We start from the raw sequence: 26,670 nt of genomic DNA, 5'->3' as shown, positions 1-26,670 counted from the left end.
TGTTTGCAAAAATGTTGATGGAATCTGTAACATATGCAATTAACTTAATAGTGTATACAAAACGATACGATACGATACGATATGACACAGGTAACTCGAGATTCCATATTAGGGTCACCATGATGATAATATCAAAACCCTATATCTGCAATATTCCAAATATCTCAAGAAACTTCATCAATGGTATATCCCGATATATGATTAAATAGAAAATATACCCATAAGACTTTATGCTTTAATTTTTAAACTTTGTACAATGTACGAATGAATAAACACTGTACAGATGGACACATTAACTGTTGTGTTTGTGCTTTCTGATACTGAAAAGACTGTAGCAATAAAGTGCTTTATGTAAACCTTGACCTTTGATTCTGAGCAGTAATAATTAAGTTTTTAATGTAAACTATTGTAAAATACAATAAATAAATCAAATGTAATACTGTGCAATTTTAGACAGTATGCACTTATATGCACCGCGATAGCCAATGAATTTCAGACAGTTTTTTTATTTTTTGCAAAGTTAACATATTGCTTATTCTTTATCCTGTGCTCTCCTGTCATCCGTTTTGAAAAATCTGTAATGAAGAGAGAACGCGCTGCTCACACGTACCAGACTGGAGTGATTAGCTACTGATGGTGATAACGAAACTCATAATATGTGTCGTTCTAAACTATTGATATTTTCTGTCAGTGCATCGATTATTTATTGCAACTCAGAAACAACAATGTATAGTGTTTTTTCCTTCCCACCACGGATACAATACACTCTATATTTTCTGTCCCATTTATAACAAACCTGTGGCTTTCTAAAGTGAAGTTACGAACAGTATCGACTAGTTTTGTAGAGCAGCCTATCAAGTTTATAATCAGTTTCATACATTGGTCAACTGTCTCATTAAGCTTCACTAAGCTTATCAAAAAACAAAAAACTTGACAAGAAACCTACTCAAAATCATCTTCATAAAACTAGAGATCATTTTGACTCGATAGTGGAATAACCACACTCTCTCTAACGGCAATATATCGATAAAAATAAAAAAAATAAATGTCATTTAAACTGACAGTTTTACTACAATGAGGCCAGTGGGCTTACCCAGGTGGATGTCCCATCAGTGGCTCAACTGGCATCATCTCCAGAAGAATTGCCTATTCCTAACAGCCAGTCTTCGAAAGATGGCGATAATGACCTAATAACTTGAGGTGCCTTACCATATTTTAAACTATATCTTTAGAGGTTATACTTTTGACTTTATCTTTAGGTCATCTTAAAAAGATGAGTCTACCTAGGAAGCTACAACATCATCGTCATTAGCTGTCATTTAAAAACCCCCCTCTAATCACTCTGTTGTTTTTTTGTCCTGCAATGTGGACCTAAACTGTGATTTATTTATTTGTAAATATATATATATACGCTCCTCACTCTGCAAACACATAGCTTCGACTTTACCATGGATTCATATCTTGGATTAATAGGGACAGATGACTAGACATCCTGAGGATTAATGACAGTAGACTTCACTTTTTATTATCATGTCTTTTCTGAAGGAGTAGAAGGTCCTGAATCAATATCAAGAGATTAATCCCATGTCCAGTTAAGTTAGTTAAAGATAAAAAAAAAAGCAGGATATTGCGCTTTGTGGCCAGAGGTTGTTTTTTTTGTTTGTTTTTTTTCTACAAAATAAACCATATCGTCTACAAAGTACGAATCAGAAACATGTCTACAGGATATTTTTGGGTGGAAGAGACCATCTCCCTTCAATATTACACACTTAAATCAGTCGTCTCACAAACAATAACAATAAAACAGAATAAGAGAATCTTCTCAGCTGTTTCAATTTCACAGAAGTGTCTTCTCTTTCCTTCTGACAAGCGCTCACTAACACATCCACATTAGCACACCAAAGTGTCAAGCCTGCAGCTTACAAAATAATTTAATCCGACACACACTGTATGGCTCCGAGGTAGCAAATAAAGCACACATGAAAGAACAACATCTGTCGCTCCATCTTATTAAGTCAATAATACAAACATTTACGAAATGTCTTCGCACCACAAAATCTCGTCAACTGTTCTTGACACATTGTCCGTGTCTTGTTCTGCTGCGTCTGTTTTCCCCTAAACCAATACAACGCAGATGCTGGATGCTCCGTTAAATTTACGACACACTTTTATCTGCTACGACGATGAATCACCGAGTCACATCAGGATGTTGTCATTTCTTCTCCCACTAACGGCACATATGCAGTCAGAGCTGGATTTCTATTCTTCTATTTGTTCAATCATGAAAATAAATGAGTTAAAGCGGAGGACGCTCTGTTTGGGAAACAATTGAGAGGCGTGTGCAGTGGAACATGTATTAGAGACACAAAAGAGTTGTCAGTTTAGCTTCAGCACAAAATGTTATAACGTGAGTTTGTGCAGTTATTGTGAATCTTTGCACCTTTAAAGCGGTACTGGGGAGGTGAGGTGGCATAGATCAGACGGTAGAGTGGTTGTCTAGCAGATAAGAAGTTCAAGTGGGTTCAATCCAAGCTCTGGATATAAATGGTCCCTGATTTCTCCTCATTGTGAGCTAGTGCGCCGTGTTGCAGCCTACTCCCATCACTGTGTGATTGTGTGCGCCAATTGGTTGAACACTATATAACTTAGACCATACCATTAACAGAGTGTTTATGATTTGAAAAATGATTAACTGAAAGCAAAGAAAATATTAAGGATCACATAAAATAAATGAATTATTTAGTAAAATTAAAAAAAGACACTGGCAGCACGAAACACCCAAAAAAATGTATTGGGTGCAGCATCGTGAGGAATTTTGAGGACTTTCATTGGCCTTTTTCAACTGACCAGTAACATGGTAGAGCATCAAGACATTACAATTCTTGAAGAAAAACTTTATTTTAAGATTCAAAAACGTTTATAAACCATTTGATGAGGCTCTATGTAGTCAGAAAATGTTATTTCTAGATTAACCAATTTCAAGATAACTGTTTATCTTTACTCAAAGTATACATTTTAAGCATGTCAAACTTTCAGTTATACCAAGAAAAAGAGAGGCAAGATGGTTAATAGACACCAAATGAAGCTTTAAAAAAGTGCAATAACAAGACTTAAACAATCAAATTCTCAATAATAATCTTTTAATTGTTTAATAAATACAGAAGTACGTCGAGCCTCTAAAGCAAATGAGACTTTGAAAAGTTATATATTTTCAAGTTTGAATTGACAAGTCAAACTATCTAAACACAAGGATTATGTCACCAGCTTTATTTATTCATAGCTTCAGTGTTTAAATTATGTCTCAGAACGCCCTTAAAAATACTCCTTCCAACATCTGCTACTGATAAAATACAACGTTAACAAGAACAGCATGCACATGAGTTAAATTGTTCTTAGTCGTAAGGATTTATTTTACAACATTCAACACAAACTCTTCTTCCAGGCAAACGTTGTGAAGTCCCGAGTGCTGAAGTGAGCTGATAAAATTAAACACATTTCACCACAAGATTGCATGTGTGTCCTTACTAGGCAATTATTTTTAACTGCGGATACTAATATTCAGGTTTTAATTTTCTTTTTAGGACTTTTGGTCTGAAAATGCATTGTAAGCTAAACCTCCGCACACACACACACCAGCACACCTTCTTAATATTTCCCCCGCTCTCGCCTCATCTATTTTAATGCCGTCTAAGGCTGTGGTGCGTTCTGTACAATCAGCGTTCCACGTTGTCGCCTCTTTCTATTCATCAAAGGGATGATGAAGACGACAAGTTCTGTCGAGCTGCACAAAAAGAAGAGAAGGTAACACTCCGGTGTTTATGCGCAAGTGTGGTAGAAATGTTGGCGTAAACTCAGTCACGACCGATACATTGTGTCTCGAAATACAACGGCTGAAATCATTCTGAAGCTTAATCCTGATTAAAACTCTCAAATCCAACATCAATCAAATCAAGAGACAGGTGGATTAATATGAACGTTTAATTCTAACTTTGCGAGTGGTTGAAATATCAAGGTAGTTAGTTTTACCCGGTCAATCATCAATTGAACTTACCCGCCCATACGCTGTTTAAACATATGTGTCTTGATTTTTTATTTTTTTCTCAGGCTTCTGACCCAGATCTCGGAGCAAGTGGTCAGGTTCATTATCGCCTCGTCAACCACCAGAAGCTCTTCACCATAAACGGCACAGGAGCCATCAGAACGTTGGTGCCACTTGACAGAGAGGTCAGAAGAAGTTTCTGCTCTTTGTATTTTGAGTTGTTTTGAAACCACTCACAGCAATGACAACATGTGTTCTCTTTTTTCGTCAATCCTGAAGGTCAAAGGGCACTATTTTCTTATCGTTGAAGCCTGGGATGGTGCCCTGGACCCAAGGCGGTCCAGATCGACGCTGTCCATCACTGTTCTGGACGTGGACGACAACAGTCCTGTGTTTACGCAGCAAAGCTTTAACGTGAACCTGCCGGAGAACAGCCCCAAAGATACAGTCGTCTTACAATTGAAGGTCAGTTATGAAGAGAAACACTCTTGTCATATCTCATCTTTAACTTCCTCCCACAATTTAAAAACCAGGCTAGTTCTAACAAAGTAATAATGTTGTGTTTGGTTCTCTTGGATATTGGGAACTTCTGAGACCTTTTCCTTGTTGTTCCTAAACTTACATTACCTCGCATTTTTGTAATATAGTTAAACAAATAAGTTGATTTAAGTGTCTCATCAGTATCTGTCTGTTTTAAAAAAAAAATCAATTTTAATTAAAGTATGCATAAGCCCCGCCCACTGAAAACACTGTGTTTTAGATCAAATGTTGTTTACCATAACCACACCCACTCTGCTGTGATTGGTCAAAAAATCGAGGTTTGATATCAAACCTGGAAGTCTCCACCTCCAAGGGACTTGTTGTATGAACAAAGAAGGGGCTGGAGGAGTGAAGCCCTTTATTACGTCATAATGGACTCCGCTCTCGTAACCTTTTGTTCGCTGAGATTTCAAGCGGGGGAGAACTTTATAAAGTAATAACTTCAAAACATGGTCATGGTGAAGGACTTACTGCATCTTGGAGAGGAAGACTTCAATATTTGAGCAGCTATGTGAGTGAGTCAGGAGAGTTGGGTTTTCACATTAGTTGACCTTTAAACAGACATTAACGGATGCACTGTGAAGTATAAAAAAAAAAAAAAGTGGTTCAGTGCATTAAAATTACATCTCACCATAACACAGAATCCACAGGAGCCCTGTTTCTTGTTTCTAAACAACAAGAAAGTCCCTTATAGAGTTGGTGTGTAACTTGTTTTCACAAATTTTAAAGTTTTTTTATATAAACTTGGCGAAAACAAGTGTCTTCAGGTCTAAAGAGGCAAAAATCTGATCCTTTTTCACAATTAAATGCCTTTCAGACAGTTAAGCTAAATGTAGCATATAATGTTCTACTTCAATCTGTTTGGACTTTTTCCCCACAAAACCCTGTTGCCCTCACACTTGGAATCAATGTATCCTAGAAAAAGCATGTTAGGAACTTTTCTCCTCACTAGCCAAAGAAATTGTGCTTCTAACCGGTGTCAACAACACCATGATGCTATCCTTCTGGTGAAATTACAGGAACACAACGTACTTTTCTTGTTTTATGTCTCGGGTGTTTTCCTTCTGCAGGCAGTCGACGCAGATATTGGCTCCAACATCACGTACCGAATCCGACCCGAAGGCTCCGACCAGGAGATCTTCCATCTCTTTAACGTTGACCCTCTTACAGGAGAGCTGTCTGTCCTAAAAGCTCTCGACTTTGAGGCGCTGACTGACTCAGAAGCCTTGTACACATTCACTGTAGAGGCTCTGGACACGAAGGGAACGATGCCCCCCGGACTAGCATCTGTTACTGTCAGAGTCATGGTGAGTATCTGCCTGAAGCTGGTCGACCAGGCGAGGGTCATGAACCCTGAGGAATATTCTTTTTAATTTATTTAGGATTTTAAGGGGAGAGTTGAGTCTGCTGAACTACACGTCTGTAATTCAGCCATAATCCTCTCAAGGACAAGGAACTGCAAGAAAACAAAGCAGGCTAGAGTTTTTTCCTGAGAGGGGCTTTAAAAAAAAACCTTTAAGCTCTGCTTTTTTGGGTTTGCTTGTGAGGAAAATTGACAAAAAGAGCTGAATGGGCTGCGTAAAGTTGAGCAAATAAATGGGTAATTCTTATCCAATCAACTATGCAATAGAGTTGGAGCAGTACTTGGGGTTTCATCAATCTAAGTAAGAGAAGTTGACTTTAATAATCCACTTTTCTTTCCATAAAAGAGTTTGTGTGAAGTCCGGCACAAACATAATCAAAAATATGCAAAAGTTTGATTTTTTTTTTTTAGTTACTTGGTATTATCAGCTGTAATGGGAATAGTATTAATGTAAAGTCCCCAATGTACCCATACTATGAATGTACATACACATAACACAGCTTATTTGACTGACTTTTTTTAAACCATGTATGATTGTTTTAGCAAATCGATCCTGTGTTTATCATTTGAGATATCTCATGTTCTGCACCAGAGAAAAGTTACAAATTCCAAACAATTCATGGACCTGATGGTTATTTTTGAAAAACAAAAGTGTTCCAAAAGCATTTACTGAAAATGTAATTTAAATTATTTTTGAAAATGTTTTTTTTTCTTACAGATCGACAAACAAAATGAACAAAAACGTGCCCTTCTTTTAAGTCAGCCTACAAAATAGCCTATATAGTTAGCATACATTAATTGGTTGTTTTTTTTAACCAAAAGTGAATTTTTGACTTTGTCTTGTGGATACATTCAAATGATATCTGTGAGGTTGGGATACCCTCAAGATGAAATCAGTTTAAAAATAAGAAATACATTCATATAAGCATAGTTATTACTTCGACATAATAGCTGACAATACTTTTTTGTTTGATCACATTGAACAAACGTTTACTAAACTGTATTCTAGAATGAATTCTTGAATCTCTACCAGTAAAAATTGATGTTTGTGGAAAGGGTGAAGTCAAGTTTGTATATTGAAGAGACTTGACTGACTGCTCATTAAATCATATTTTATTAATACTTGTGTTCTACATGAGATAAAACCAAACAAGTGTATCTTCAGTACAAATCAAGTAGTCGGACAGTAATGGCTCAAACATCATTGTTAGTTCGTGTCCATGTTTTTTCAAATCTACTTAAATCTCTCTTTGTTGTAGTTTTTCCATTTGGCGTAAAAGCAGCCTGAAGGTCTAATAGTGTTCAGCAAGTGTAAAAATAAAGAGACGCAATTTCACTGTAGGGATTCGAACACCTGCTGCTGCTGTGTGTGGCTCGGCGTTACATTCCTCACAGATGTCCCCACACATGTTGTGAGTTCAGAGGGTCTCCAGAATGATCACGGATTAATAGGGTTAAATATACAAGCGGGTTTTGGCGTGTAATTAAATACATATTTCAGATCCAGCAAACAGGAAAACAAAGCTAATCTGTGTGACTGCGCCTTCGCTTCTCCCCAGGACATGAACGACTTCTCTCCGGTATTCAGTCAGGCAGTGTACCGTGGCATGGTGGCCCCTAATGCTGTTAAGGGAACCATTGTAACCACGGTGATGGCAAATGACTCGGACCCTGTGGTGAGTACTTCCATCTGTTACTTTTCAATCAAAGCAGTCACAGCCCGTTTCTCAAATTGTGCATCAGAATGATAGAAGATAATGATGCCTATCTTATATACGTACGTGCTCCAACTCAGGATGAGACGTTGGTTGATACTAACGGAATTCTAACATGAGGAGAAAATATATAGTGTTTTGAAAGGAAGGCTCATTTAGATGTTATGGCGGTGAGCTATTAGATAGTCTGGTGGCGTAGAGCTCCGGCTTGAGAGGCTGTAAAACGTTCCCCCCTTTGCTCTGTAGTGCAGTGTGAGAGGAATTGCTGAGTCACTGGATTTTCTGTCACTTTGCTCTATAAAAGAAACTTTCAGCTGCTTGATGTGTGACCTAGAATGTTAATGGTTGTGATGTGATTGTTGCATAAGTGTGTTCGGGTGTGTTTGGTCATGGCTGGACTATAGGTTTGCGTAATTCAGGCTGATGAGGTTTCATGTAACAGCTGAGGAAGTTTCTTTAAATGGCTGGTGAGGTTCAATCAAACAACTGATGGGGTTTCATGGATCATTTGATGAGGTTTCAAGACACCACTGCTAAGGATTCATCAAACAGCTGATGATGAGGTTTTATCGAAAACAGTTAATGAGGTTTAATAAAACGGCTGATGGGTTTTCATCAAACAGTTGATGGTGTTTCATCAACAGCTGATTGGGTTTTGTTAAACAGCTGATGGGGTTTGATCAAACAGCTGATGGGGTTTCGTTAAACAGCTGATGGGGTTTGATCAAACAGCTGATGGAGTTTCATCAAACAGCTGATGGAGTTTCATCAAGCAGCTGATGAGGTTTCATCAAACAGCTGATGGGGTTTCGTTAAACAGCTGATAGGGTTTGATCAAACAGCTGATGGAGTTTCATCAAACAGCTGATGAGGTTTCATCAAGCAGCTGATGAGGTTTCATCAAACAGCTGATGGGGTTTCATCAAACAGCTGATGGGGTTTCGTTAAACAGCTGATGGGGTTTCATCAAACAGCTGATGAGGTTTCGTCAAACTGCTGATGAGGTTTCGTCAAACTGCTGATGAGGTTTCACCAAAACAGCTGATAGTGTTTCATCATACAGCTGATGGGGTTTCATCAAACAGCTGATGGCGTTTCATTAAACAGCTGATGGGGTTTCATCAAACAGCTGATTGTGTTTCATCAAAACAGCTGATGACGTTTCACCTAAACATCTGATGGGGTTTTATCAAACAGCTGATGGTGTTTCATCAAACAGAAGATGGTGTTTCATCAAACAGCTGATGAGGTTTTGTAAAACAGCAGATGGAGTTTCATCAAACAGCTGATGGTGTTTCATCAAACAGCTGATGGTGTTTCATCAAACCTCTGATGGGGTTTCATCAAACAGCTGATGACAAATCTTACACATTTTTGTTTTATAGACCTCTAACATACACAATTGAACAATTTTCCATTAAACGATTATCAAGACGTATTAGCTCTTAGAGGATGAAAAAAATAAAAAACCTGCCCAACACTGTAGTCACTGTCACTCTCTGCACTACATGGAAGGATCTGTGGTGATGTTCAATCACTAATGAATCATCACTCATGTAAGAATGACAGAAATGTGGGGATAATCATATTTATTTTATTTCGTAAGCAGCTGAATTGTCCTCCAATTCTGGAATGGAGCCTGAACAAAGAGCCCATCTTTTGAACAGATTTTCGAAAAGAGACTCCTGGTAGAAATCTTGAGCTGGAGGACTCCGTGTTATTGCATGTGCTTAAGACATCTTAAGACATTATTGTAGAAGATTGTTGTGTGAAGATTATATATACCAATTCATTACTTTAAATCCAAGAATGTCCATAACAACTATCTGAAGGTTCCTACAGAAATATAAAAATGTCTTTCTTTACTCTTTTATTCATAAATACTGTTTAAGAAAAAAACAAATTAGTTAATTTCAACTTTCATCTTAGATTTTAATTATCAGTGACTTTTTTAGTAGTTTAACGAAAACTAATTATTGAATAATAGTATATTAATAATATATATTAATAGTAACAAAATAAATTAAATGCATTTGGTACATTGGACAAATAAAAAGTTGTCACTGCCACTTTTTAATGTAACAACGTTGAATTTGTATGATATCGATTGATCATAACGATCCCTTGGCGTACATATATGTATGATAACATATCTGATCAAGAGTCAATAATACATTTATTAGAAACTACCTGTTATCCTGGTTTAAAAAAATGTGATGTTACATATAAATGCGAGACAACATTGTTTTTATAAACATCTGGTTAGTTATTTGGTGTGTGTTGTGCTGTGTTCATGTGCCTTTTTAATTACTTAAAATGAAACTACACACAATCCGTTTCAAATGTCTGCCTGGCCAAGAGTCAACGAAAGTGTTATGAGTCGCATCAATTACAAATATCTCTGCCAGAGAGGAAACTCATTCTACCAAAAAATATTGTCCTAATGTATAATGCATTTTCTGACATTTGATTAACTAGGTTGTAATTTATGGACCTGCATTATTAACACTCCAGTATTGGACTAAAGATCAGTTTTGGCCGTCTCCACTTGGACTTCTTTTATTTTTTTCTTCTACACTTGGAGATGTTTGTCTCGACGTCATGACCATTAAAAGCTGCTCCGTCTGCCTGACATTTGGCCTAAATTAATCTGCGTCATATTTTTAATAGTCCAGCACACGCATTTCAAAGTCATTACTTAACTTTAAATTGGATCTTCCACGCCAACAAAAAAAAAAAAAAACCCACACACACAGACACACACACACCATATGCATGGCTGTGGTCCATAAATGTCATCCATAATGCAACGTTCATCAGTCGTCCTGAAGAGTGTGATATTCCTCTCTGCAGGGATCGCCAGCAGCTCTGGTGCGATACAAAGTCGATCAGGAGGCGGATTCTTACTCCGCCAGTATATTTGATGTGGAGGAGCTGACGGGACATGTGGTCACCAAGGTCAACCTCAACGAAGAGCCCAACCTCAAGTTCAATGTAAGTATCGGGAATAAAGGAAGACGCAGTTACGGCTCAAACTTAAATGGATTTTCTAATTCCAGCTTTTAGACAAAGAAATTGGATTAAAAATGCATCATAAATATGATGCGTTTCACAACATTTATCTCAAAGCTAAATAACCAAATGACAGTTTTATGGGATGAATGATGTCCTTTCTAAGGATTAAACATCTGGATCTATTTTGCTTTAATGTTCTCTCCTTACCTTCGAAACAGTACCGACAATAGTGACATATTTCCACAGTATATTTCAGATGAACTCCCGAGTAACAATTCTGCTTCAGTGGGCCTTTGGGCAATGCTAATTCCATCTTTTCACTGGGCTTTAATTAACACAACAAGGAGTCTGTGTCCTCTATAGATGTCACTCCCGGGACTAATTCAAGCACATTTGCAGCTAATAACTCTAAGCAATGGCTCCGACGCTACTCACAACATTGGCATTATGATGGAAATAACCTTGAGTCAGGTAGGAGTTTAAGATGAATCCACGCCAGGTGGCGGGAAAAAGACATCAGAAACTTTTATATTTGAGTAGATATTCTGTAAATGTTTAACAACCTGCAAGTGGAAATGAATGTTTGAGCATTCTACAATTTTATGGAATTAAACGTAATAACCGTTGTTAGTTTTATTAGACTAGTACTTTCAACCAATTACTTGTATTTTCACCTTAAAAAAAAAAAAAAAAAAATTAAGTAAAGGTAGACATGTGTATTCAAAAGGATGAAGTGTATTATACTACTATACTTTAAAAGGCAAATATGTTTTGATCTAAGTGTGCCCTAAATAGATCTTGAACCTCTATTGTACTCATCAGTATGTGTCTGTTTATACAAAACTCTCTTTTCATTTAAATATTTACATTAGAAAATGTGCTTAAGCCCCACCCACTGAAAACCCTTGTTTTACAAATGTAAGCTTGGTTTAAATTACCCTGCCCACTCTGCTTTGATTGGTCAAACCTCAAGGTTTGTCACCACGTGTCATCAATCCAGCAAGTCTACACCTCCAAGGGACTGGTTGCATAAACAAAGCGGGGCTTGAAGGAGGAGTGAAGACTATTATTATTTCATAATGGGTCAGACTCTTGTAGCCTCTTGTTCGCCGAGATTTCAGACTGGGGGAATTAAAAACTTTAAAACATGGTCATGATGAGGGACTTACTGTATCTTGGAGACTTCAATATTTGAAACATGTGGGTGAGTCAGGAGAGTTGGGTTTTAGCATTAGTTTCCCTTTAATAATGTATTGCCCTTTTCTTTATTATGCCTTTTGAGAAGCAACCATCATTTCTTTCCACACACATATATAACGGGCAATTGTGTAAGAAATCTGTGTTTTTTATATAGAATGTTTCAATGTTGCAGGAAGATAAAACATGAAACTGATAAGAGAAATTGCAACTACACTGTTTAAACACTAGGGTGCCAGAAACAATGTTGCGAACCTAAGTATTGCTGATTTAAGAAGATTTATTTCATAATGTCTTTTAAGATTTTTACTCTTTAGCATTGTTCAAGTCAACTTGATAGCCTTTAATATGGACTACTAGCCAATCACATGACTGGATATGAGTAATCTTTGTTTTAGTAGTCATCAGTTTCTGATGTTGGAGAGTATAAGAATGATGAATACACCAAGCACTACCAAGAGAGTTAAAGTTGAAAACACATTTATTGGAAGTTGTAGACGCGTTGATGGACCTACGCCTAAGTGGCTGTGATTGTAGATCATCTAGCCATCGAGACATTTTGGGGGGTTTATTACTCTCCGTGTCATGCTTCAGCTGCTTCAATTTATTCGCTCATCTCTGCTGTCGGCGCTGGGAAATGGCGTGAGCTGATATCTTCTCGATGTTTGAGGCCATACAAAGAAGAGAAGCCAAGCTAGCGAGGTGAGAGCAAACATTGGAAGGAATAAACGTGTGTTTGTGTTGGGCAGCTGGTGGTGGTGGCGTACGACGACGGTGAGCCAATGAAAGAGAACAGCAGTCTGGTGGAGATCACGGTGCTTCAGCCCTCCATCATCCCTGTTTTCACCCAGGAGGAGTACAGGTACTCATTTCAATAACCAAGGATTTACATTTCATTATAATTGCAATGTTATTACAGCGCTCTTTACCATAATAAAGGAATCGCTGTGTCAACATAAATGTCATGTTCATGAAAAACCTACAAATGACTCTGACTTCATAATAAAAAACAATATCTTCTCAATTAAACAATATTTTCACTCATGTTCTACTCACCCTCATGTTAAGGGGTTATTTTCAGAGTAATATGTTCTTTTTAGAGTTATAGACGAAAATGTTTGTTCATTTTAATGTATCGACTAGAGCTCAGTGTTCTTTGTTTTCATCTTCATCTAAAAAACACACATTATTATATCCTAATACCTCTGTGGAGAAACATGGAGGTATATTGATATTTTTCGGTGCATCATTTTATGACGAAGATGAAGCCTAGCCACTAGCTTAGCAACATCCGCTAAAACAAGTTTATAAAGTTTTTCTGGAACAATTCCTCTCATCAATGCCTCAATACAAGATGTTCCATACGAGCAGCAAACACTTTATGTAATTTATTCCAATTCAATTTATTTAGTTTTTGGTTTGCTTGTTTTATTTAAGGACACCTAAACCTTAACCAATCTCGTCCTGTTCAACATATTAATGTTGAGATTAGACAAACTGAATCCAAATGTAAGTGTAGTCTTTCATCATCAAACAGAAATTCTAAATGTGCTTTTAAAAAGTAAGCTGATCCTATTCAATTTGATTCTGTTAAAATTGTCGAATCATAACAAACAATACTATTTATTTCTTAATTACTTATAAGTGTGAAAACATATTGCATTGTTATTAAAACATGCATTTGACCCCTTTATCCTCTACTCACAGCTACTGTGCTTGTGTGGAAGAAATAGAATTTAGAGTAAACACATAAATTCCTGCTTTTCCACACTGGCTTTAAAGATACACTTATGTCTTTAGAGATTTATGCTCCGACTATTAAATAAAATATAATAAAGTAAGGGTGGAAAGGGTTAGCTCGTTCAGTGTCTCTTTTGTTTTCCGCTCACATCAATATTAAACAATTATCTATTATAAGTGTTCCGTTGTGTTCGTCTATTGTTTAGAATTAATGTTCTGTGTATTCATGAGAATGAGGGACGCACATATCTGACCTTTGTGTTTGTTACGTCTTCAGTGCAGCAGCGAATCTAAGAGAGCGATTCTCTTGTTGCGTCCACAGTGTAGCAGCTTTTAATTAATTATCACAGCCTTATTGAATAAAAGCTAACCACTGAACCAGCATGGCTTTAAAAGCTCACTAATGCGGCTTAATGATTTTCCTGCAGTAGCCTCAGACCCGTCCAGCCACAGGCAAGGCCGAATTATCAATTTTGGTCTCCGGTCATAACATAAAGAAAAGATGAAAGATGAGAGTATTTTTAATTTATTTTTCTTCGTTCTTCATCACCATAATGCTACCCACAGAAATGCACAAATGAAACATAGGGTAACGTTTTTGATGGTTAATACTAGTGGTGGGTTCATGATAGTTTTGTATTTTTTCACAGCTCATTTAAATGTAATGAATCTGAGTTGAGGTTCGTCAGAGAGCGCCATCCAAAGGCCTTTGAAAATGATGATACTTACCATGAAACCTCATCAGCTGTTTCATGAAAACCTCATCCACCCATCACAAGTAAATGCTAGTCGATTGTTGTCAACAATGTTCTTTTAATGTATTTATTTTCAATTCATAATTAAATGTGTCACTTATCATTTATGACGTGTCAATGAGAAGTACGCACGCTAGTGATGGGATGACGAAGCTTCATGAAGCATCGCCCTATTTTTAGAGCTCAGTAAGTGGCGACCTCAGTTTAGAAACAGTTATTATATTCAAGGATTTATTCTTGGACTGAAAAAAAACATGTTAGCCTCTGACCACTCAATACACAACTCCTATGATGCATTGCAACAGTGTAACTTGAAGATGAAGACCCTTTTAAACATAGTATCTGTTCTGTGATTGAGTTGATTTAGAGGAAGTGCAGATGTGGCGTCGCGTGTCATTGAAAGACTGCGTTTAAACCGCATATTAACATGCTAACCATCTGATGACACATGCTTTTGGGCAAGACAACCTGCTGTTTACTCCCGGGTAGAATCCGTCTACAGCAACACTTAACAAGCTGTTGATAAATAATTGTCACAGCTAAGTAGTTTAAGCAAATCTTCCACCAGCTCTCCTTTTTCCATTTCTTGCCGTCTCGTTCAGCTGGAGAATCCGAGCACCTGCAGAATTAGTATGCGGCGTGTATCACACACACATGAATAATTATAAGCACCCAGCAGCTATTATCAGCGTGAGATTAAGTGAACAGAAAGAAAATATTGCCTTTTCAAAGATTACTGAAATCTACAAATCACTCCTACCACTCGTAAAGTGTGTACTCTTCTTCCAGTGCATGAACAGCATTGTGTGTGTGTGTGTGTGTTTAGGGGGCTGGGTCGTTGTATGAAGTGTGTGAAGGCGGGCACAAGTTCTCCACATGCTGTCAAAGTGCCCTCTGGCCTGTTACTTTGTTAATGAATCTAATTAGCGACTGGTGAGCGGGTTAAGAACCCAAACATTACATCAAAGCCTTCATAAAGCACAACAGTGCAATCAAAGACGCCTCAAAATGTTGCTTTTTCTTGCGTCACTTTTCGACAATGTGATCGCACCGTGGCGGGAGACTAAGATAAATATGGCCATCAGCCCCCCCCCTCCCTCGTACCGAAATCTTTGTTGGCGAATGCAAGGCTTCTTTCGCAGCGAGAGTCTTCCCTGCCGGCCATTTGTACAACACACTCGGAGTGTGTGTGCGCGTTTTAATCAGAGCAAAATTGATCCGGTGGTAATTCATTGCAGCAGTTCAGCATTAATCCTGATCCAGAAACTGATAGTAGCGACTCAATCCTGCGTACAAAGGTGATGCTGGCGTCAAACAATAGAGTTAAAACAATAATCAGGAGCATTAAAAAAACATGATTCAAATGAATATCTCAAATGTATTATTGAGTTGTTCATCTATTGTGGATGATACTTTCCAATAATTCCTCATGTCTCACCAGTTTCCAGGTTCTAAGAAACACAGGAAAGATCCAAGGAGCTCATTTATTTGTTTTTTAGTTTCTTCTTTTCTTTCTTCTTTTCCGTCTTCTCTTTCTCTTTCTTTTTCTCTTTCTTTTTCTTTTTCTTATCCTTTTTCTTTTTCTTCTCCTTTTTTTATCCTTTTTCTCATTGTTCTATTATTATTCTTTTTCCACTTATTTTCTTCTTATCTTCTTATATTGTTCTTCTTGTTTTTTATCTTCTTCCTCTTCTTATTCTTGTTTAGTTTTTCTCGTTTTTCTTGTACATTCTTCTTTTTGTTATATTGTCCTCTTATTATTATTATTATTAGCAGTAGTAGTAGTAGTAGTAGTAGTAGTAGTAGTAGTAGTCGTAGTATACTGTAAGTAGTGATAGTATTTCCATTATTCTTAATATTGATATTATGTACAGCATAATATATGTGAATAGATATTATATTGATATGATTGTATCTACTGAATAGACCTGATGCGTGTTTTCATGGTTGAAAACCTTATTATCTAAAAACATTTCATGAATGTATTCTTGAAACGCTGCATTGACAGATAATGTGGAGATCACATGGACCAAAGGTGAATAAGACGAATGATACTGGGCTGATGTATTACATACGTCTTAAAATAGACGGCAAAAGTAAATATCTAAACACTTACATGGAAGACAAATGGCAGGAAAACCAGAGCATGAACATAAATAATGGCAGCAGGTTAATATGGCCGACAGTCTCGGCAGATTGAGGTGAATAGTCACCTAGCAGACGTGTCGGGACACAGATGGAAGGAAGAAAGTGTCGACATCAGCAGCTTTAAACATTGAACAAGCTTAAGCGAAGCTCATTTTATTTGGCATTGAGGCATTTTTAGTTGAACATCACAGATGTTTCAGTTTTATCAGCATCTGATTTAAGTTATTGTACTTCACGGTTACTCTTTATACGCCTGTTGAGGAAGATTGAAGAGAGCAGCAGAGTTAATACAAATGATTTCAATCGTATCAGCGGCACGTAGCTGGTCTCACCTTTGCAAACATCCTTCTATAAAAACACACTCACAAGACAAACATATCAAGAAAAGAACTGTAAAATAAGTCAGTAACACAAAGATGTTTTTAGTTTGCAGGAAGGCTTTGATAATAAGTTCTCTAAGACCAGTGACATCCAAAAAAAAGTTTAACTTTATTTTCTTTTTTATCTGTAAATGTGTCCTCTTTTATAACCATACTTTCCTTCTTCTTCTTCTGCAGTACTAGTTTCATATTTAATACTTTCTTGAATTCAACAATACAAATCTGTATAACTGTAGCCACACAGCAGAGAAGAGAAGAAGACCCTCCAGTGAATCACTTTGAGCTTCACTCTAGAGAGAAAAATAAGCTAGTATGTGATAGACAGACAGGAAAAGACCAAAATATACAGACTGTGTGTAAATAGAAACTGATTGGGTTTGAGAGATTGCAAAACTGCTGACTGGGGGGAAAAGATTTTTGATAAAGCTTTAAGACACCTGGAGTTAATAAATTCAGATAAAGGCTAAATATAAAACATAAATAATTAAAAAACACCTTATTTTCAGTTAGCTTCATGAATCATTACCTTACTTTTTAACGTCCAGTAGGTGGCGCCGTCTCCGTTGTCCAAAAACAATGTGAAGTGTCACTATGTTCAAAGCAACCATTTTTTTAGGGAAGCGTACATTCTAGTTGGCTCTGAAAATAGGGTTCCTGCTTCATAAAGTTTTATCACACCATCAGTGCTATCAAGTTCTTCTGCTCAAGAAGTCATACATTGCTCTTTAGGTCAACAATATAAGGAGTAAGGGAACAAGATGAGCTCGTAATGACAATGTTAGCACCTTATTAATAATCATTTAGAGCGAGGATATCACCAAAATAATTCAGTTCTATAATAAAGAAACAAGTTATATATAATTGGTCTCGAACTTCTGTCCCTACATTTGATGTGTATGTTTTTATGAGTTCTACTAGCAAGAGTCCCCATTTTTGTACAATCGAAGATGGTTATCATCAAACGCTGTTTGATTTTGATTGACACTTGAAGACATGTAAAAAAAAATGATAAAGTTATAAATGCAAAAATAATGTTTAAAAAAATGAATGTGTCTTTTATTTACCAGACTTTATTAGTACATTTGTAAACGTAACACTAGTTAAATATATTAATTGGCCCAACAAAAAATGTAAATGAACAAAAAAAGGGTTTTTATTGGCTCAAGAACGCAGATCTTGGTTGTCATTTATTGACTACTACTATAATTTACTCATAAACAAACCCAAGTGAAGTCATTTTATGGCTGCCATTATTTTCTCACTCAATAGTTTGCATTCAATAATGTGTTCTTCCACATACAGCATTGGCGCCGATACGGATGAAAAAGGCTTCCTGAATCTTCCTTGAATCAATATCTTCCTCTGTCCTTTTCATGCAATTATTTGAACAAACAGCATTGTGGAAAGGATTTTCTGCCTCACTTGTACTTCTACTGTTGGGCTGATAGATTAGACGTGGACTTATCTAATAGTGATGCTACTTTGGTGTTTTTCTGCATTTAGTTTAAGTTTTAAATAGTTTGTCATTAACTTGTATTGCTTTTCAGCGCTCACGCACTTCAGTTCAGAACCGGGAAAAAAACTACCATGGGGCTAAAGTTTATCAACTTTCATGAGACCGCGGTGACAAAATGGGTTTTTATTAGTTAGTCAACATTGCAGGGTAGGACTTGAGATCTGTGGTTATGACAAGGCACTACAACTTAAGAGTGTATTTCCTGGTCAGGGAACCAAGCTTTTATCGTGAGCTTAGGCGATGCTTCAATTTGTTATTTTGTTGATTTGATTTTACGCTTTTGTTTTATGAAGTCATCACCTGAATTTTCAAGTACAAAACCATGAAAATATATGGGTTTGTGGTCGCCTTACAGCAAGAAGGTTGCAAGCTCACTTCCGGGTCCGGAGGGAGTAAACTTGTGATTAAAGGTTGTATTTTCTTGTGTTACATGAGTTAACTCTGGACACTCCGGTTTCCTCCCACAGTCCAAAAACATACGGAGTTTGATTAGGAACTTGGGGAAATTGTCCGTAGGTATGTGTGTGTGTGAATGGTTCAAAACCATCCTTGGAATGAGATGAAGAAAATTAGTCTATTCACGCTATTGTAGCTCTAATAATAAGGGAGTAGTTAGGGCACAACGATTTTGGCCTTTTTGACGAATAAGGTCAAAAATGAAAAATCAAACTTAGTCTAGACACAGAGCAGTTTGTGGGGGTCATTTTGAGCCCAAGAAGATCCAGGTAGGACCCCTGTAGCAACCAAGAGGGGGTAACCAAGCTGACTCCTGTGCTCTTTAAAGAAATAGATGTGATATGATCTTCTTGGCAGAGCTATTCTTGATATCAGTGCTTCTCTAGGACATTGTTACCGCGACTCTAGGGTATGTGAACTGTGACCCCTTGTCATTAGCACAATTTGACACTGTCTCAGTCCAGGTCAAAGGATGGTGAAGTACCTTTTTGGATGGACGGAGGTCGGGAAAAGACCTACCATGGCAGTTCAGATTGACAGACACGGTAACAAGCATTGGAGGCGAAAAATAAAAAAAACAAGTGGAAGATGATGTATTGTGAAGAAACAGAGGCTAAAAAAGTGAAAAGCATAATGAGTGAGACAAATGAACGCCCAGGGCTGTAACAGAAGGGTCCGCGGAGGGATGGCTATCGTTGCCAACATCTATCACTATCCTCGTTATCCTCTCCATCCTTTCACGCGGCAGAGAGCCGGAGATCCGCCTCAATCAAGGTCCGAGCTCAGATCTGCCGGAGCATTTCAATCTGGTGGGTTTTGTGTGTTTGACCAAAAAAAATCAGTACAAATGCAAAGAGTGTTTGGACTCCGAGTTCATCTTTAATTGTGTCTGGGCCACATCGTAGTTTGAATGATTGAAAGACAATGCGATATGTTTGCACGCTCGGGTATCTGTGTTGGCCGGGCCTGGCGTGATTGTAGTCCGGACAGCTTTGATGATGAGATCTGAGATTCGAAAAGTTTAAACCTCCAGGTTTTGTGCAGCAGATGAAATAATGATTCGTATAATGCTGACAGCAGCAGAGTTGTTGGTGCGACGTTGTGATTCTAAGGGGGGTTGTTGTGCCTCAGGGGGGTTTGCAATCACAAGAATCCAACTGTTATATCAGGAGCATCATGTTTGCCAATCACAAACACTTTCTTCCGAATCAACCAATCACCAAAGACCTGCATTCATGCGCTTAATAAAAACATGGCTGAAGCACAAACTGTATTTCATAAGAGAAAACAGGCAGAAAATGAATGAGCTGTGTGTTTCTGTGTTGACTTGCCATGCTTATATATCCCATGGGTGACTCAAGAATTATATTTTCCATAAAAAAATGTTAGCATTTATTTCCTTGTCTGCCACTTTGGTCTTAAGCCAGGATCCATTATTAAAAAGTTAAGCCAAAAGTGCAAAAAGCCACAGTTCATTAAGTGTCTACTTGAGACTGGCTGCAGAAAGATAGAAAGTCACGAACACTGAACTTCACCTCTTGACCACAGTCTGGATAAAAAAAGCAACACTTATTTTCCAAGATGATTGCAACCATGAACTGGTGGAGTTACAAATACTGCACCCATATTTTAACCAGCCTTAGTTTCCGTAGATGATTCTAAGCAATAGATTAAAATGGTTCCAGGATTGATATGTAATTGATATGTTATATATAATTATCCATTGTAAAGATATATAGTAAAAACATTATCACATTTGGTGAAACTTCACCCAACTATAAACTTTTGCAGAAGTCGTTTACTCATGTTACAAATCTTGCTTTACCTTAGGGAAAGAACTTCGAACAACTGTTTGTCAATGGTTCCCAGGGCGACGACTAAGTCTATATCTGAGCTGATATTGGAAACAATTCAGTGACTATTTTTCACTGGACTTTCAGAAGTTGACGCACCTTCTGCTGTATCGTGGTTCACTTAAAGCTTTTCTGCACCGGAGACAAAAAGTTCTCATTCTAACTTTTCAAAACAACGATTAGTAAACTGACTGTTGGTGTTTCCTTTTAACATCTGCCATAAACATGTTCGGTGACACAGATGAATGATTTCACCCAAGAATCTCCCTCCAACTGTCCTTTCCCAATGATGTATCTACACTTAGAGTAGATAGTAATTACAGCGTGAAGAGTTGAGCCTTGGCAGACTCTGCCATTCCAGAATGTAATCTAGCTGAAATCCTTGTTGCAGCCTGCAGGATATTGCGCTTGATTAAAATAATGAAACCTCCCACAGACATCTCTGCATAATCTTGCTAGTTGGTTCCAAGCAGCTGTCCGATATATCTCTCTTAAGGTTGATATGTGACGCGGAAAAATAGCGGGGCGAGAGACAAAAAGCAGTTTGTCAAGTCCAACAATAAACAAAACAGTTTACAAAAATGTGGGTATTCTTCAGCACAATGGTTTGAATGGAAAAAAAATTGGGAAAACGTGTTGGCAGGAAAGCTCACTCATTGAGTAACCCAGGAGTGTATCTGTTTTTTGGGCAGAGGCACCTCTTGGGATGTTCATTATTTCATGCTTAAAAATCTGCTGAAATCAAAAAAGAAATAAGATAAATAAAAAATAAAAACCTTAATAGTAAAAAATATATTGTCATTGAAAAATACTACTATTGCTATATCATCTGACAACAACCTGAGCGGCCTATAAATACGAGACATTTGATTGGTTTTACTTTCATAGAATTAAACCATAATAAAGAAAAGAGAGGTAAAAAGAAAATGCCACAACTCTGTACAAATCAAAATGGCAAATACTATAAGAATCAGGAAACGTTTATTGCTAGTGTTAATAACATAGTTGGAGTGGTAGTAAATAATATAGTGGTGAAATATTACGAAATAAAAAGAGAATAATAAAATAAAATACAATATATTAAAAGAAAATAAGATACATTAACATAAAATGGTATATAAAATGTTAATTTTAATTTTAATTTTTACCAATGCTGTTGCTTCAATGACAACATAAACACATTACCCGGGTGGACATCAGCCTTTTTTCTTTTTTTAAAAGTCTACATCCATCAAAGTGAAAAGACTTGGACAAACTTGACACATTCATGTCTCGGTTGAATTTGTCTCCTCCTCCCCTGCTCATCATGATGGGATGAACCCAAGTCTCCGACTCCATATTTAATTCCTCACGTTAGATGCTACTGACTCACCGACTGATCTCTTCCCAGGTTTTCACCAGTGAGCGAAGAGGCTGCAGTCGGGACCCGCGTGGGAACCATCATGGCGACGGCTGTCAATCAAACCATTGTGTACTCTGTCATTGAGGGCAACGAGGGAGGTGAGAATGCTCAGAGCTGTTTCTTGACAACAGAAGACCTTCTGCAAACATATACAGTAGATGCTAATACACAGTAGATGCTAATGGATGTCAAGACTGCTGATATGAAACCTGTACAGATTTTACTCTATCCAGCACTTGCAGAACTTAAGATAAGACTTCAACATCAGAAAGGTCACACATACACGTTTACACTATTGTAATAGTTCATTTTCGTGTCTAAACAAGAAGGAGCTGTCTCGCCTGCAGTTAATACAAAACTCTGCTGTGAGAATTCTGACCTGCTTTATTAGAAGAACTCACATTTCTCAGATACTTAAAACTCTTCACTGGCTGCCAGTTTCTTTCAGAATTAATTTTAAAATTCTGGTGCTTACTTTCATAGCTATTCATGGTCAGACTGCTCCTTACGTCAGTGATGTGATCCAGCCTTACACCCCAGCTCGGGCTCTGAGGTCTGTGGATCAGAGTCTACTGATGGTTCTGCGTACACACTTCCAGACCAGAGGAGAGAAATCCTTACAGGCTGTTGCTCTTAGGCTTTGGAACGATCTTCCTCTCTATTTTGCGGTTGATAAAGTCTACTGACTCCTTCAAGGAACCTCTTAAGACATTTTTTTTTTTAACTTATTTCAATATCTAAGGGATGGACGCAAACATACCAGTGTTCACGTGTGGTTATGTTCTCTTTCATACTTTCTAATTTTTTCAATAAGCATTTATTTACAGGGGGATGAAAGTTTTGAACTCTTAGTAGACTTTCTTTCACTCTTTTGTTTGACTTCCGATACTTGGTCTTCAATTCTGAACATGTCTGGAAACGGTTCCCTTAGTCTGAGAAAGCAGTCAGAAGGAAAATATTTGACTATTACAGGGAGAATTCTGTCCTAAGAGAACTTCTACAAAACACACTTGTGGAATGCTGATACCAGACAAGCCAGGCTGAGAACATCAAAATTCAGGGACAACCTCAGAATGATAATGCGTATTTGCTGTGTTTAAAAAGTATTTATTATAACATATCATATCGTGGGGTAAGATAAAGTATACAGTGTCACAGTACCTTTGTTTGTTTGTTTATATTACAGTGTAAATTAAAAGTCAATGTATTCAACAGATATACTTTTGGCTGTTTTTCAACCTTGGATCCTTTATCTCTCATTTAATGCTCTTTTTTTCTTCCAGGTGTCTTTGCATTGAACCAAACAACAGGAGAGATTTTCACTGCCAAACCTCTTGATTATGAGAGCAATTCCACGTACATACTGAAAGTTGAATCTGATGCGATGAGTTTAGTGTCCTTCAACCTGCGAGCTCCTTCAAAGAGTACGTAAAAGTTCATACAATTTAAAGTTCTTTTTAAATGGATTTTCAGGGTTAATAAGACTTTAAGTCTTAAGACGTTGTTGTTATCACCTCCTTAACGGAGTCTATCAAGCTGTTCTTCACACCACTTACCACAGCCGACATCCTTCCTGCTCGATGCGTTGCTTTGACAAAAGCCTATTCATTTTTATACAGGCTGTTGCTATTCATTGTTTGTCCAAGGTTACCAAAAACATTTTCATGGTCTTCTTATTTGAGTCTCTTGATGACGCAATCAGCTAAAGAGTTGGAAGTAAATATGAAAATGATTTGGAGGAAACAAGAGAACCCAGAGGAAACATCCAAGCTCTGGGAAGAGTAACAAAAAACTAATTCAGTCATAGTTGTAACTAAACAAGAACACATATGAAAGGAGACAAAAAACTTGAGCAAGTAGTTGTAAACTTTTCTTATATTTATCGAAAACTACTGCCACTTTTAGCAGCATTTTAATTTTAATAAGAACTAAAACCTTATTCCGGCTACGTTAGTCTGTCAGTTGTGGAAGGGAAAAAGTTAATTCAGACGGAAAAAAAACAGGAAGTTGACTTTGTTTAAAGAAGGAGCAAAGCGTCTCATTAACTTCCCCAGTTTCTGTTCTTGGTGTCTTCAACTTCACTGAAAGCGTAAACGTGCCTAACTGATGCCAAGTTCTCTAGTTACCCTTTCTTCAATGAATGTGTTTATCTCATGCTTTTCTTATCTTATTCAAACAATTAAAATTCAAGTATTCTGCAGGGATTTAAACCGACAAATCTTTCTAGTCATTAGCAAATCCCCTTCAATTCTTCGCGCCATGCATTTTGATCAGGCAGCCAATCAATACAGCTCCGACAAAGAGTTAATCCGGTTTTCTAACTCGTGTTTATGTTGTAACCAGACATCTTGTCGCGTTGTCTCCAGGACGGCTGCTGGAGATAAGCCGTTTAAAAGTGTCTGCTGATTTGTTTGTTTTGTTTTTATTGAGAGAGCAATTTTGCACTGAGGTTTTGTTGACACATGACTCGCCAGCTAGTTTTGGTTGATGCCTTGTGTTGCAGTTTCATGTGGGTGTGCGTCAGAACTTGTGTTTCGCCAGATAAGACCCTATGACTCATTCCAGAATTACAAAGAGTTCAAAAAAATGGATGATAAAACTATTTTTATAATGTCTAGAGTTCCCCAGCTGGCAGTTTTAACACGTTAATGTCATATAAGAAACAAGTGCTACGCATTAGCAACGTTTCCACATTAACTCTCCATGAAGCAAACCTGCCAATTAATTTCGATGATCAATTAATTGTGAATTAAAATGAACTTCCTGTTTCCTAGGTAACACAGCCAGAGTGCTTATTGACGTCCATGATGAGAACGATCACCCGCCTGTTTTTACTAGAGCTCTTTACATCGGTGGAGTTGCAGAGGATGCGAAAACCTTCACCTCTGTCATGCAAGTCCAGGTAAAAAGCTTTATTTTGATATAACATACTGGAGGGAGTAGTTTTGAACAAAACTGACTTAATCATTTAAATAACAACCTTTTCATGGTTGGTTTTAAAGTCAGCAGTGTCAAACTCAATTACACAAGGGGTCAAAATCCTTTTAATTTAGGGCAAACGAAATTGAAAAATGACCAGGAAGTATGAATCTGATTTTCTGAAAATATTTCTTTATTCTTGGATTGTTAAAAAATATGTGTATCTCCTATATTTAAAGTGATGGCTCATTTTCTAATCACCCTCATTTTGACTAAGGATTGGGATTATTTTCAGTGTAATATGCTGCTTTTTAGAGTTGTAGACAAAAATGTATGTTCATTTTAATGTAGTGACTGAAACCCAGGGACAGACTTCCTTAAAAAAAAATACGCTTATACTGCTCCATACAGCTCGTCTGTAACGTCCATCTTGTATTGAAGCCTCGATGAGAAGACTTATTTTCTGAAAAAAAGTTTATATTTTACACTCATTTGTGGCAAACCTTTAAACAGTAGTACTCAGTATAAACCAGAAGTATTCTGAGTGCTTTCAGTGTAGACAATAGACGGTTTGTGCTCTGGAAACGATTGCGATATTTACACTGGTTAAGTCTTTCAACGTCTGCCACAAACAAGCGTAAAATATAGACTTGTTTAATTTTTTCCGGAACAATTCTTCCATTAAGGCTTCGATACAAGATGGATATAACACTGGAATCTTGAACATGAACATTTTTAATTTGAGCCAAATTTTTGCGGGCCACATGAAATGACTTTGCTTGTCGGATTCGGCCCCCAGGAGTTTTATTCGTGAGATCTATGTAGAGTAGGTGAGCCACTGGGATATTCCGTAAATACGAGTCTAAAGTCTTTGAGAGATTGTCCTCTGAACCTCGGTGAACAGCCTTTCAAACATAGCCTGAATAATCAAAGCTCTGCTAAGTAAACAGTTTCATTCATAACAAGTTGATTTGGGATTCGTTTTGACACAAGATCCAACTCACTGGTGGAACGCAACCCTGGAGCTCAGGCTTTCCTGACTTGCCAAATCCCACTTTCACCCTCAGCAGACAGAGACGTTGGCGGAGAGACTGACAAACACATGGCAGAAAATAAGACGTATCAAAAGAGCATTTGAATTTGTTGCACTGCGTTACAGTTGTAACATTAGAGATGTTGATTTGCAATGCTAATATCGCCCTGAATCCTAGTTCTTGGGAGCATGCTCCATCATTTCCTACACTGGCTACGCTGCATCTGTGATGCTGAAATATACATGGGTATGTGTAATTGAAGGTTTCAGAGAAAAAAAGTCAATGTTTCATTAGGCATGTACATTTTCTTTAGTGATCGATTAGCAGCTCATAATCACAGCTATATAGTAGGTTAATAATCATCGTTAAAGACATGGCAGGAGGTTTAAATTGCTATGGATTGTTGCTGTTCAGAAATATTCAGAAATACTGTATTACTTGTCCCTGATAGCCAATTTAGTTCCAAGCACGGTTGCATTGATCATTGGATGATTCACTGCAGGGATCAGAAATAATACGCGATATATATATGTATATATAACATACGTGAAAGTATAACTGAAAGTTCATTATATAGAAGCTCAAATCTATAGACAGT

The 26,670-nt window shown here is 37.3% G+C and overlaps 1 protein-coding gene across 1 annotated transcript in view; it reads left to right on the top strand.

The window, feature by feature from the left end:
- The window catches only part of pcdh15b (protocadherin-related 15b), a 158,388-nt gene that overhangs the window by 119,181 nt on the left and 12,537 nt on the right, over nucleotides 1-26,670 (top strand). Inside the window, exons 21-29 of the mRNA XM_087794099.1 lie at nucleotides 4,105-4,224; nucleotides 4,319-4,504; nucleotides 5,650-5,886; nucleotides 7,502-7,618; nucleotides 10,511-10,651; nucleotides 12,619-12,731; nucleotides 22,108-22,217; nucleotides 23,403-23,543; nucleotides 24,894-25,021. Of these exons, the coding sequence (XP_087650225.1) occupies nucleotides 4,105-4,224; nucleotides 4,319-4,504; nucleotides 5,650-5,886; nucleotides 7,502-7,618; nucleotides 10,511-10,651; nucleotides 12,619-12,731; nucleotides 22,108-22,217; nucleotides 23,403-23,543; nucleotides 24,894-25,021 (1,293 nt within the window). The remainder of the gene's footprint in view (nucleotides 1-4,104; nucleotides 4,225-4,318; nucleotides 4,505-5,649; nucleotides 5,887-7,501; nucleotides 7,619-10,510; nucleotides 10,652-12,618; nucleotides 12,732-22,107; nucleotides 22,218-23,402; nucleotides 23,544-24,893; nucleotides 25,022-26,670) is intronic.

This window comes from Callionymus lyra, chromosome 6, assembly GCF_982586985.1.
Source record: "Callionymus lyra chromosome 6, fCalLyr1.hap1.1, whole genome shotgun sequence".
Taxonomy (NCBI): Eukaryota; Metazoa; Chordata; class Actinopteri; order Syngnathiformes; family Callionymidae; genus Callionymus; species Callionymus lyra.
The sequence above is the reverse complement of the archived record's forward strand: the minus strand, read 5'-3'. Positions and strand labels throughout refer to the sequence as shown.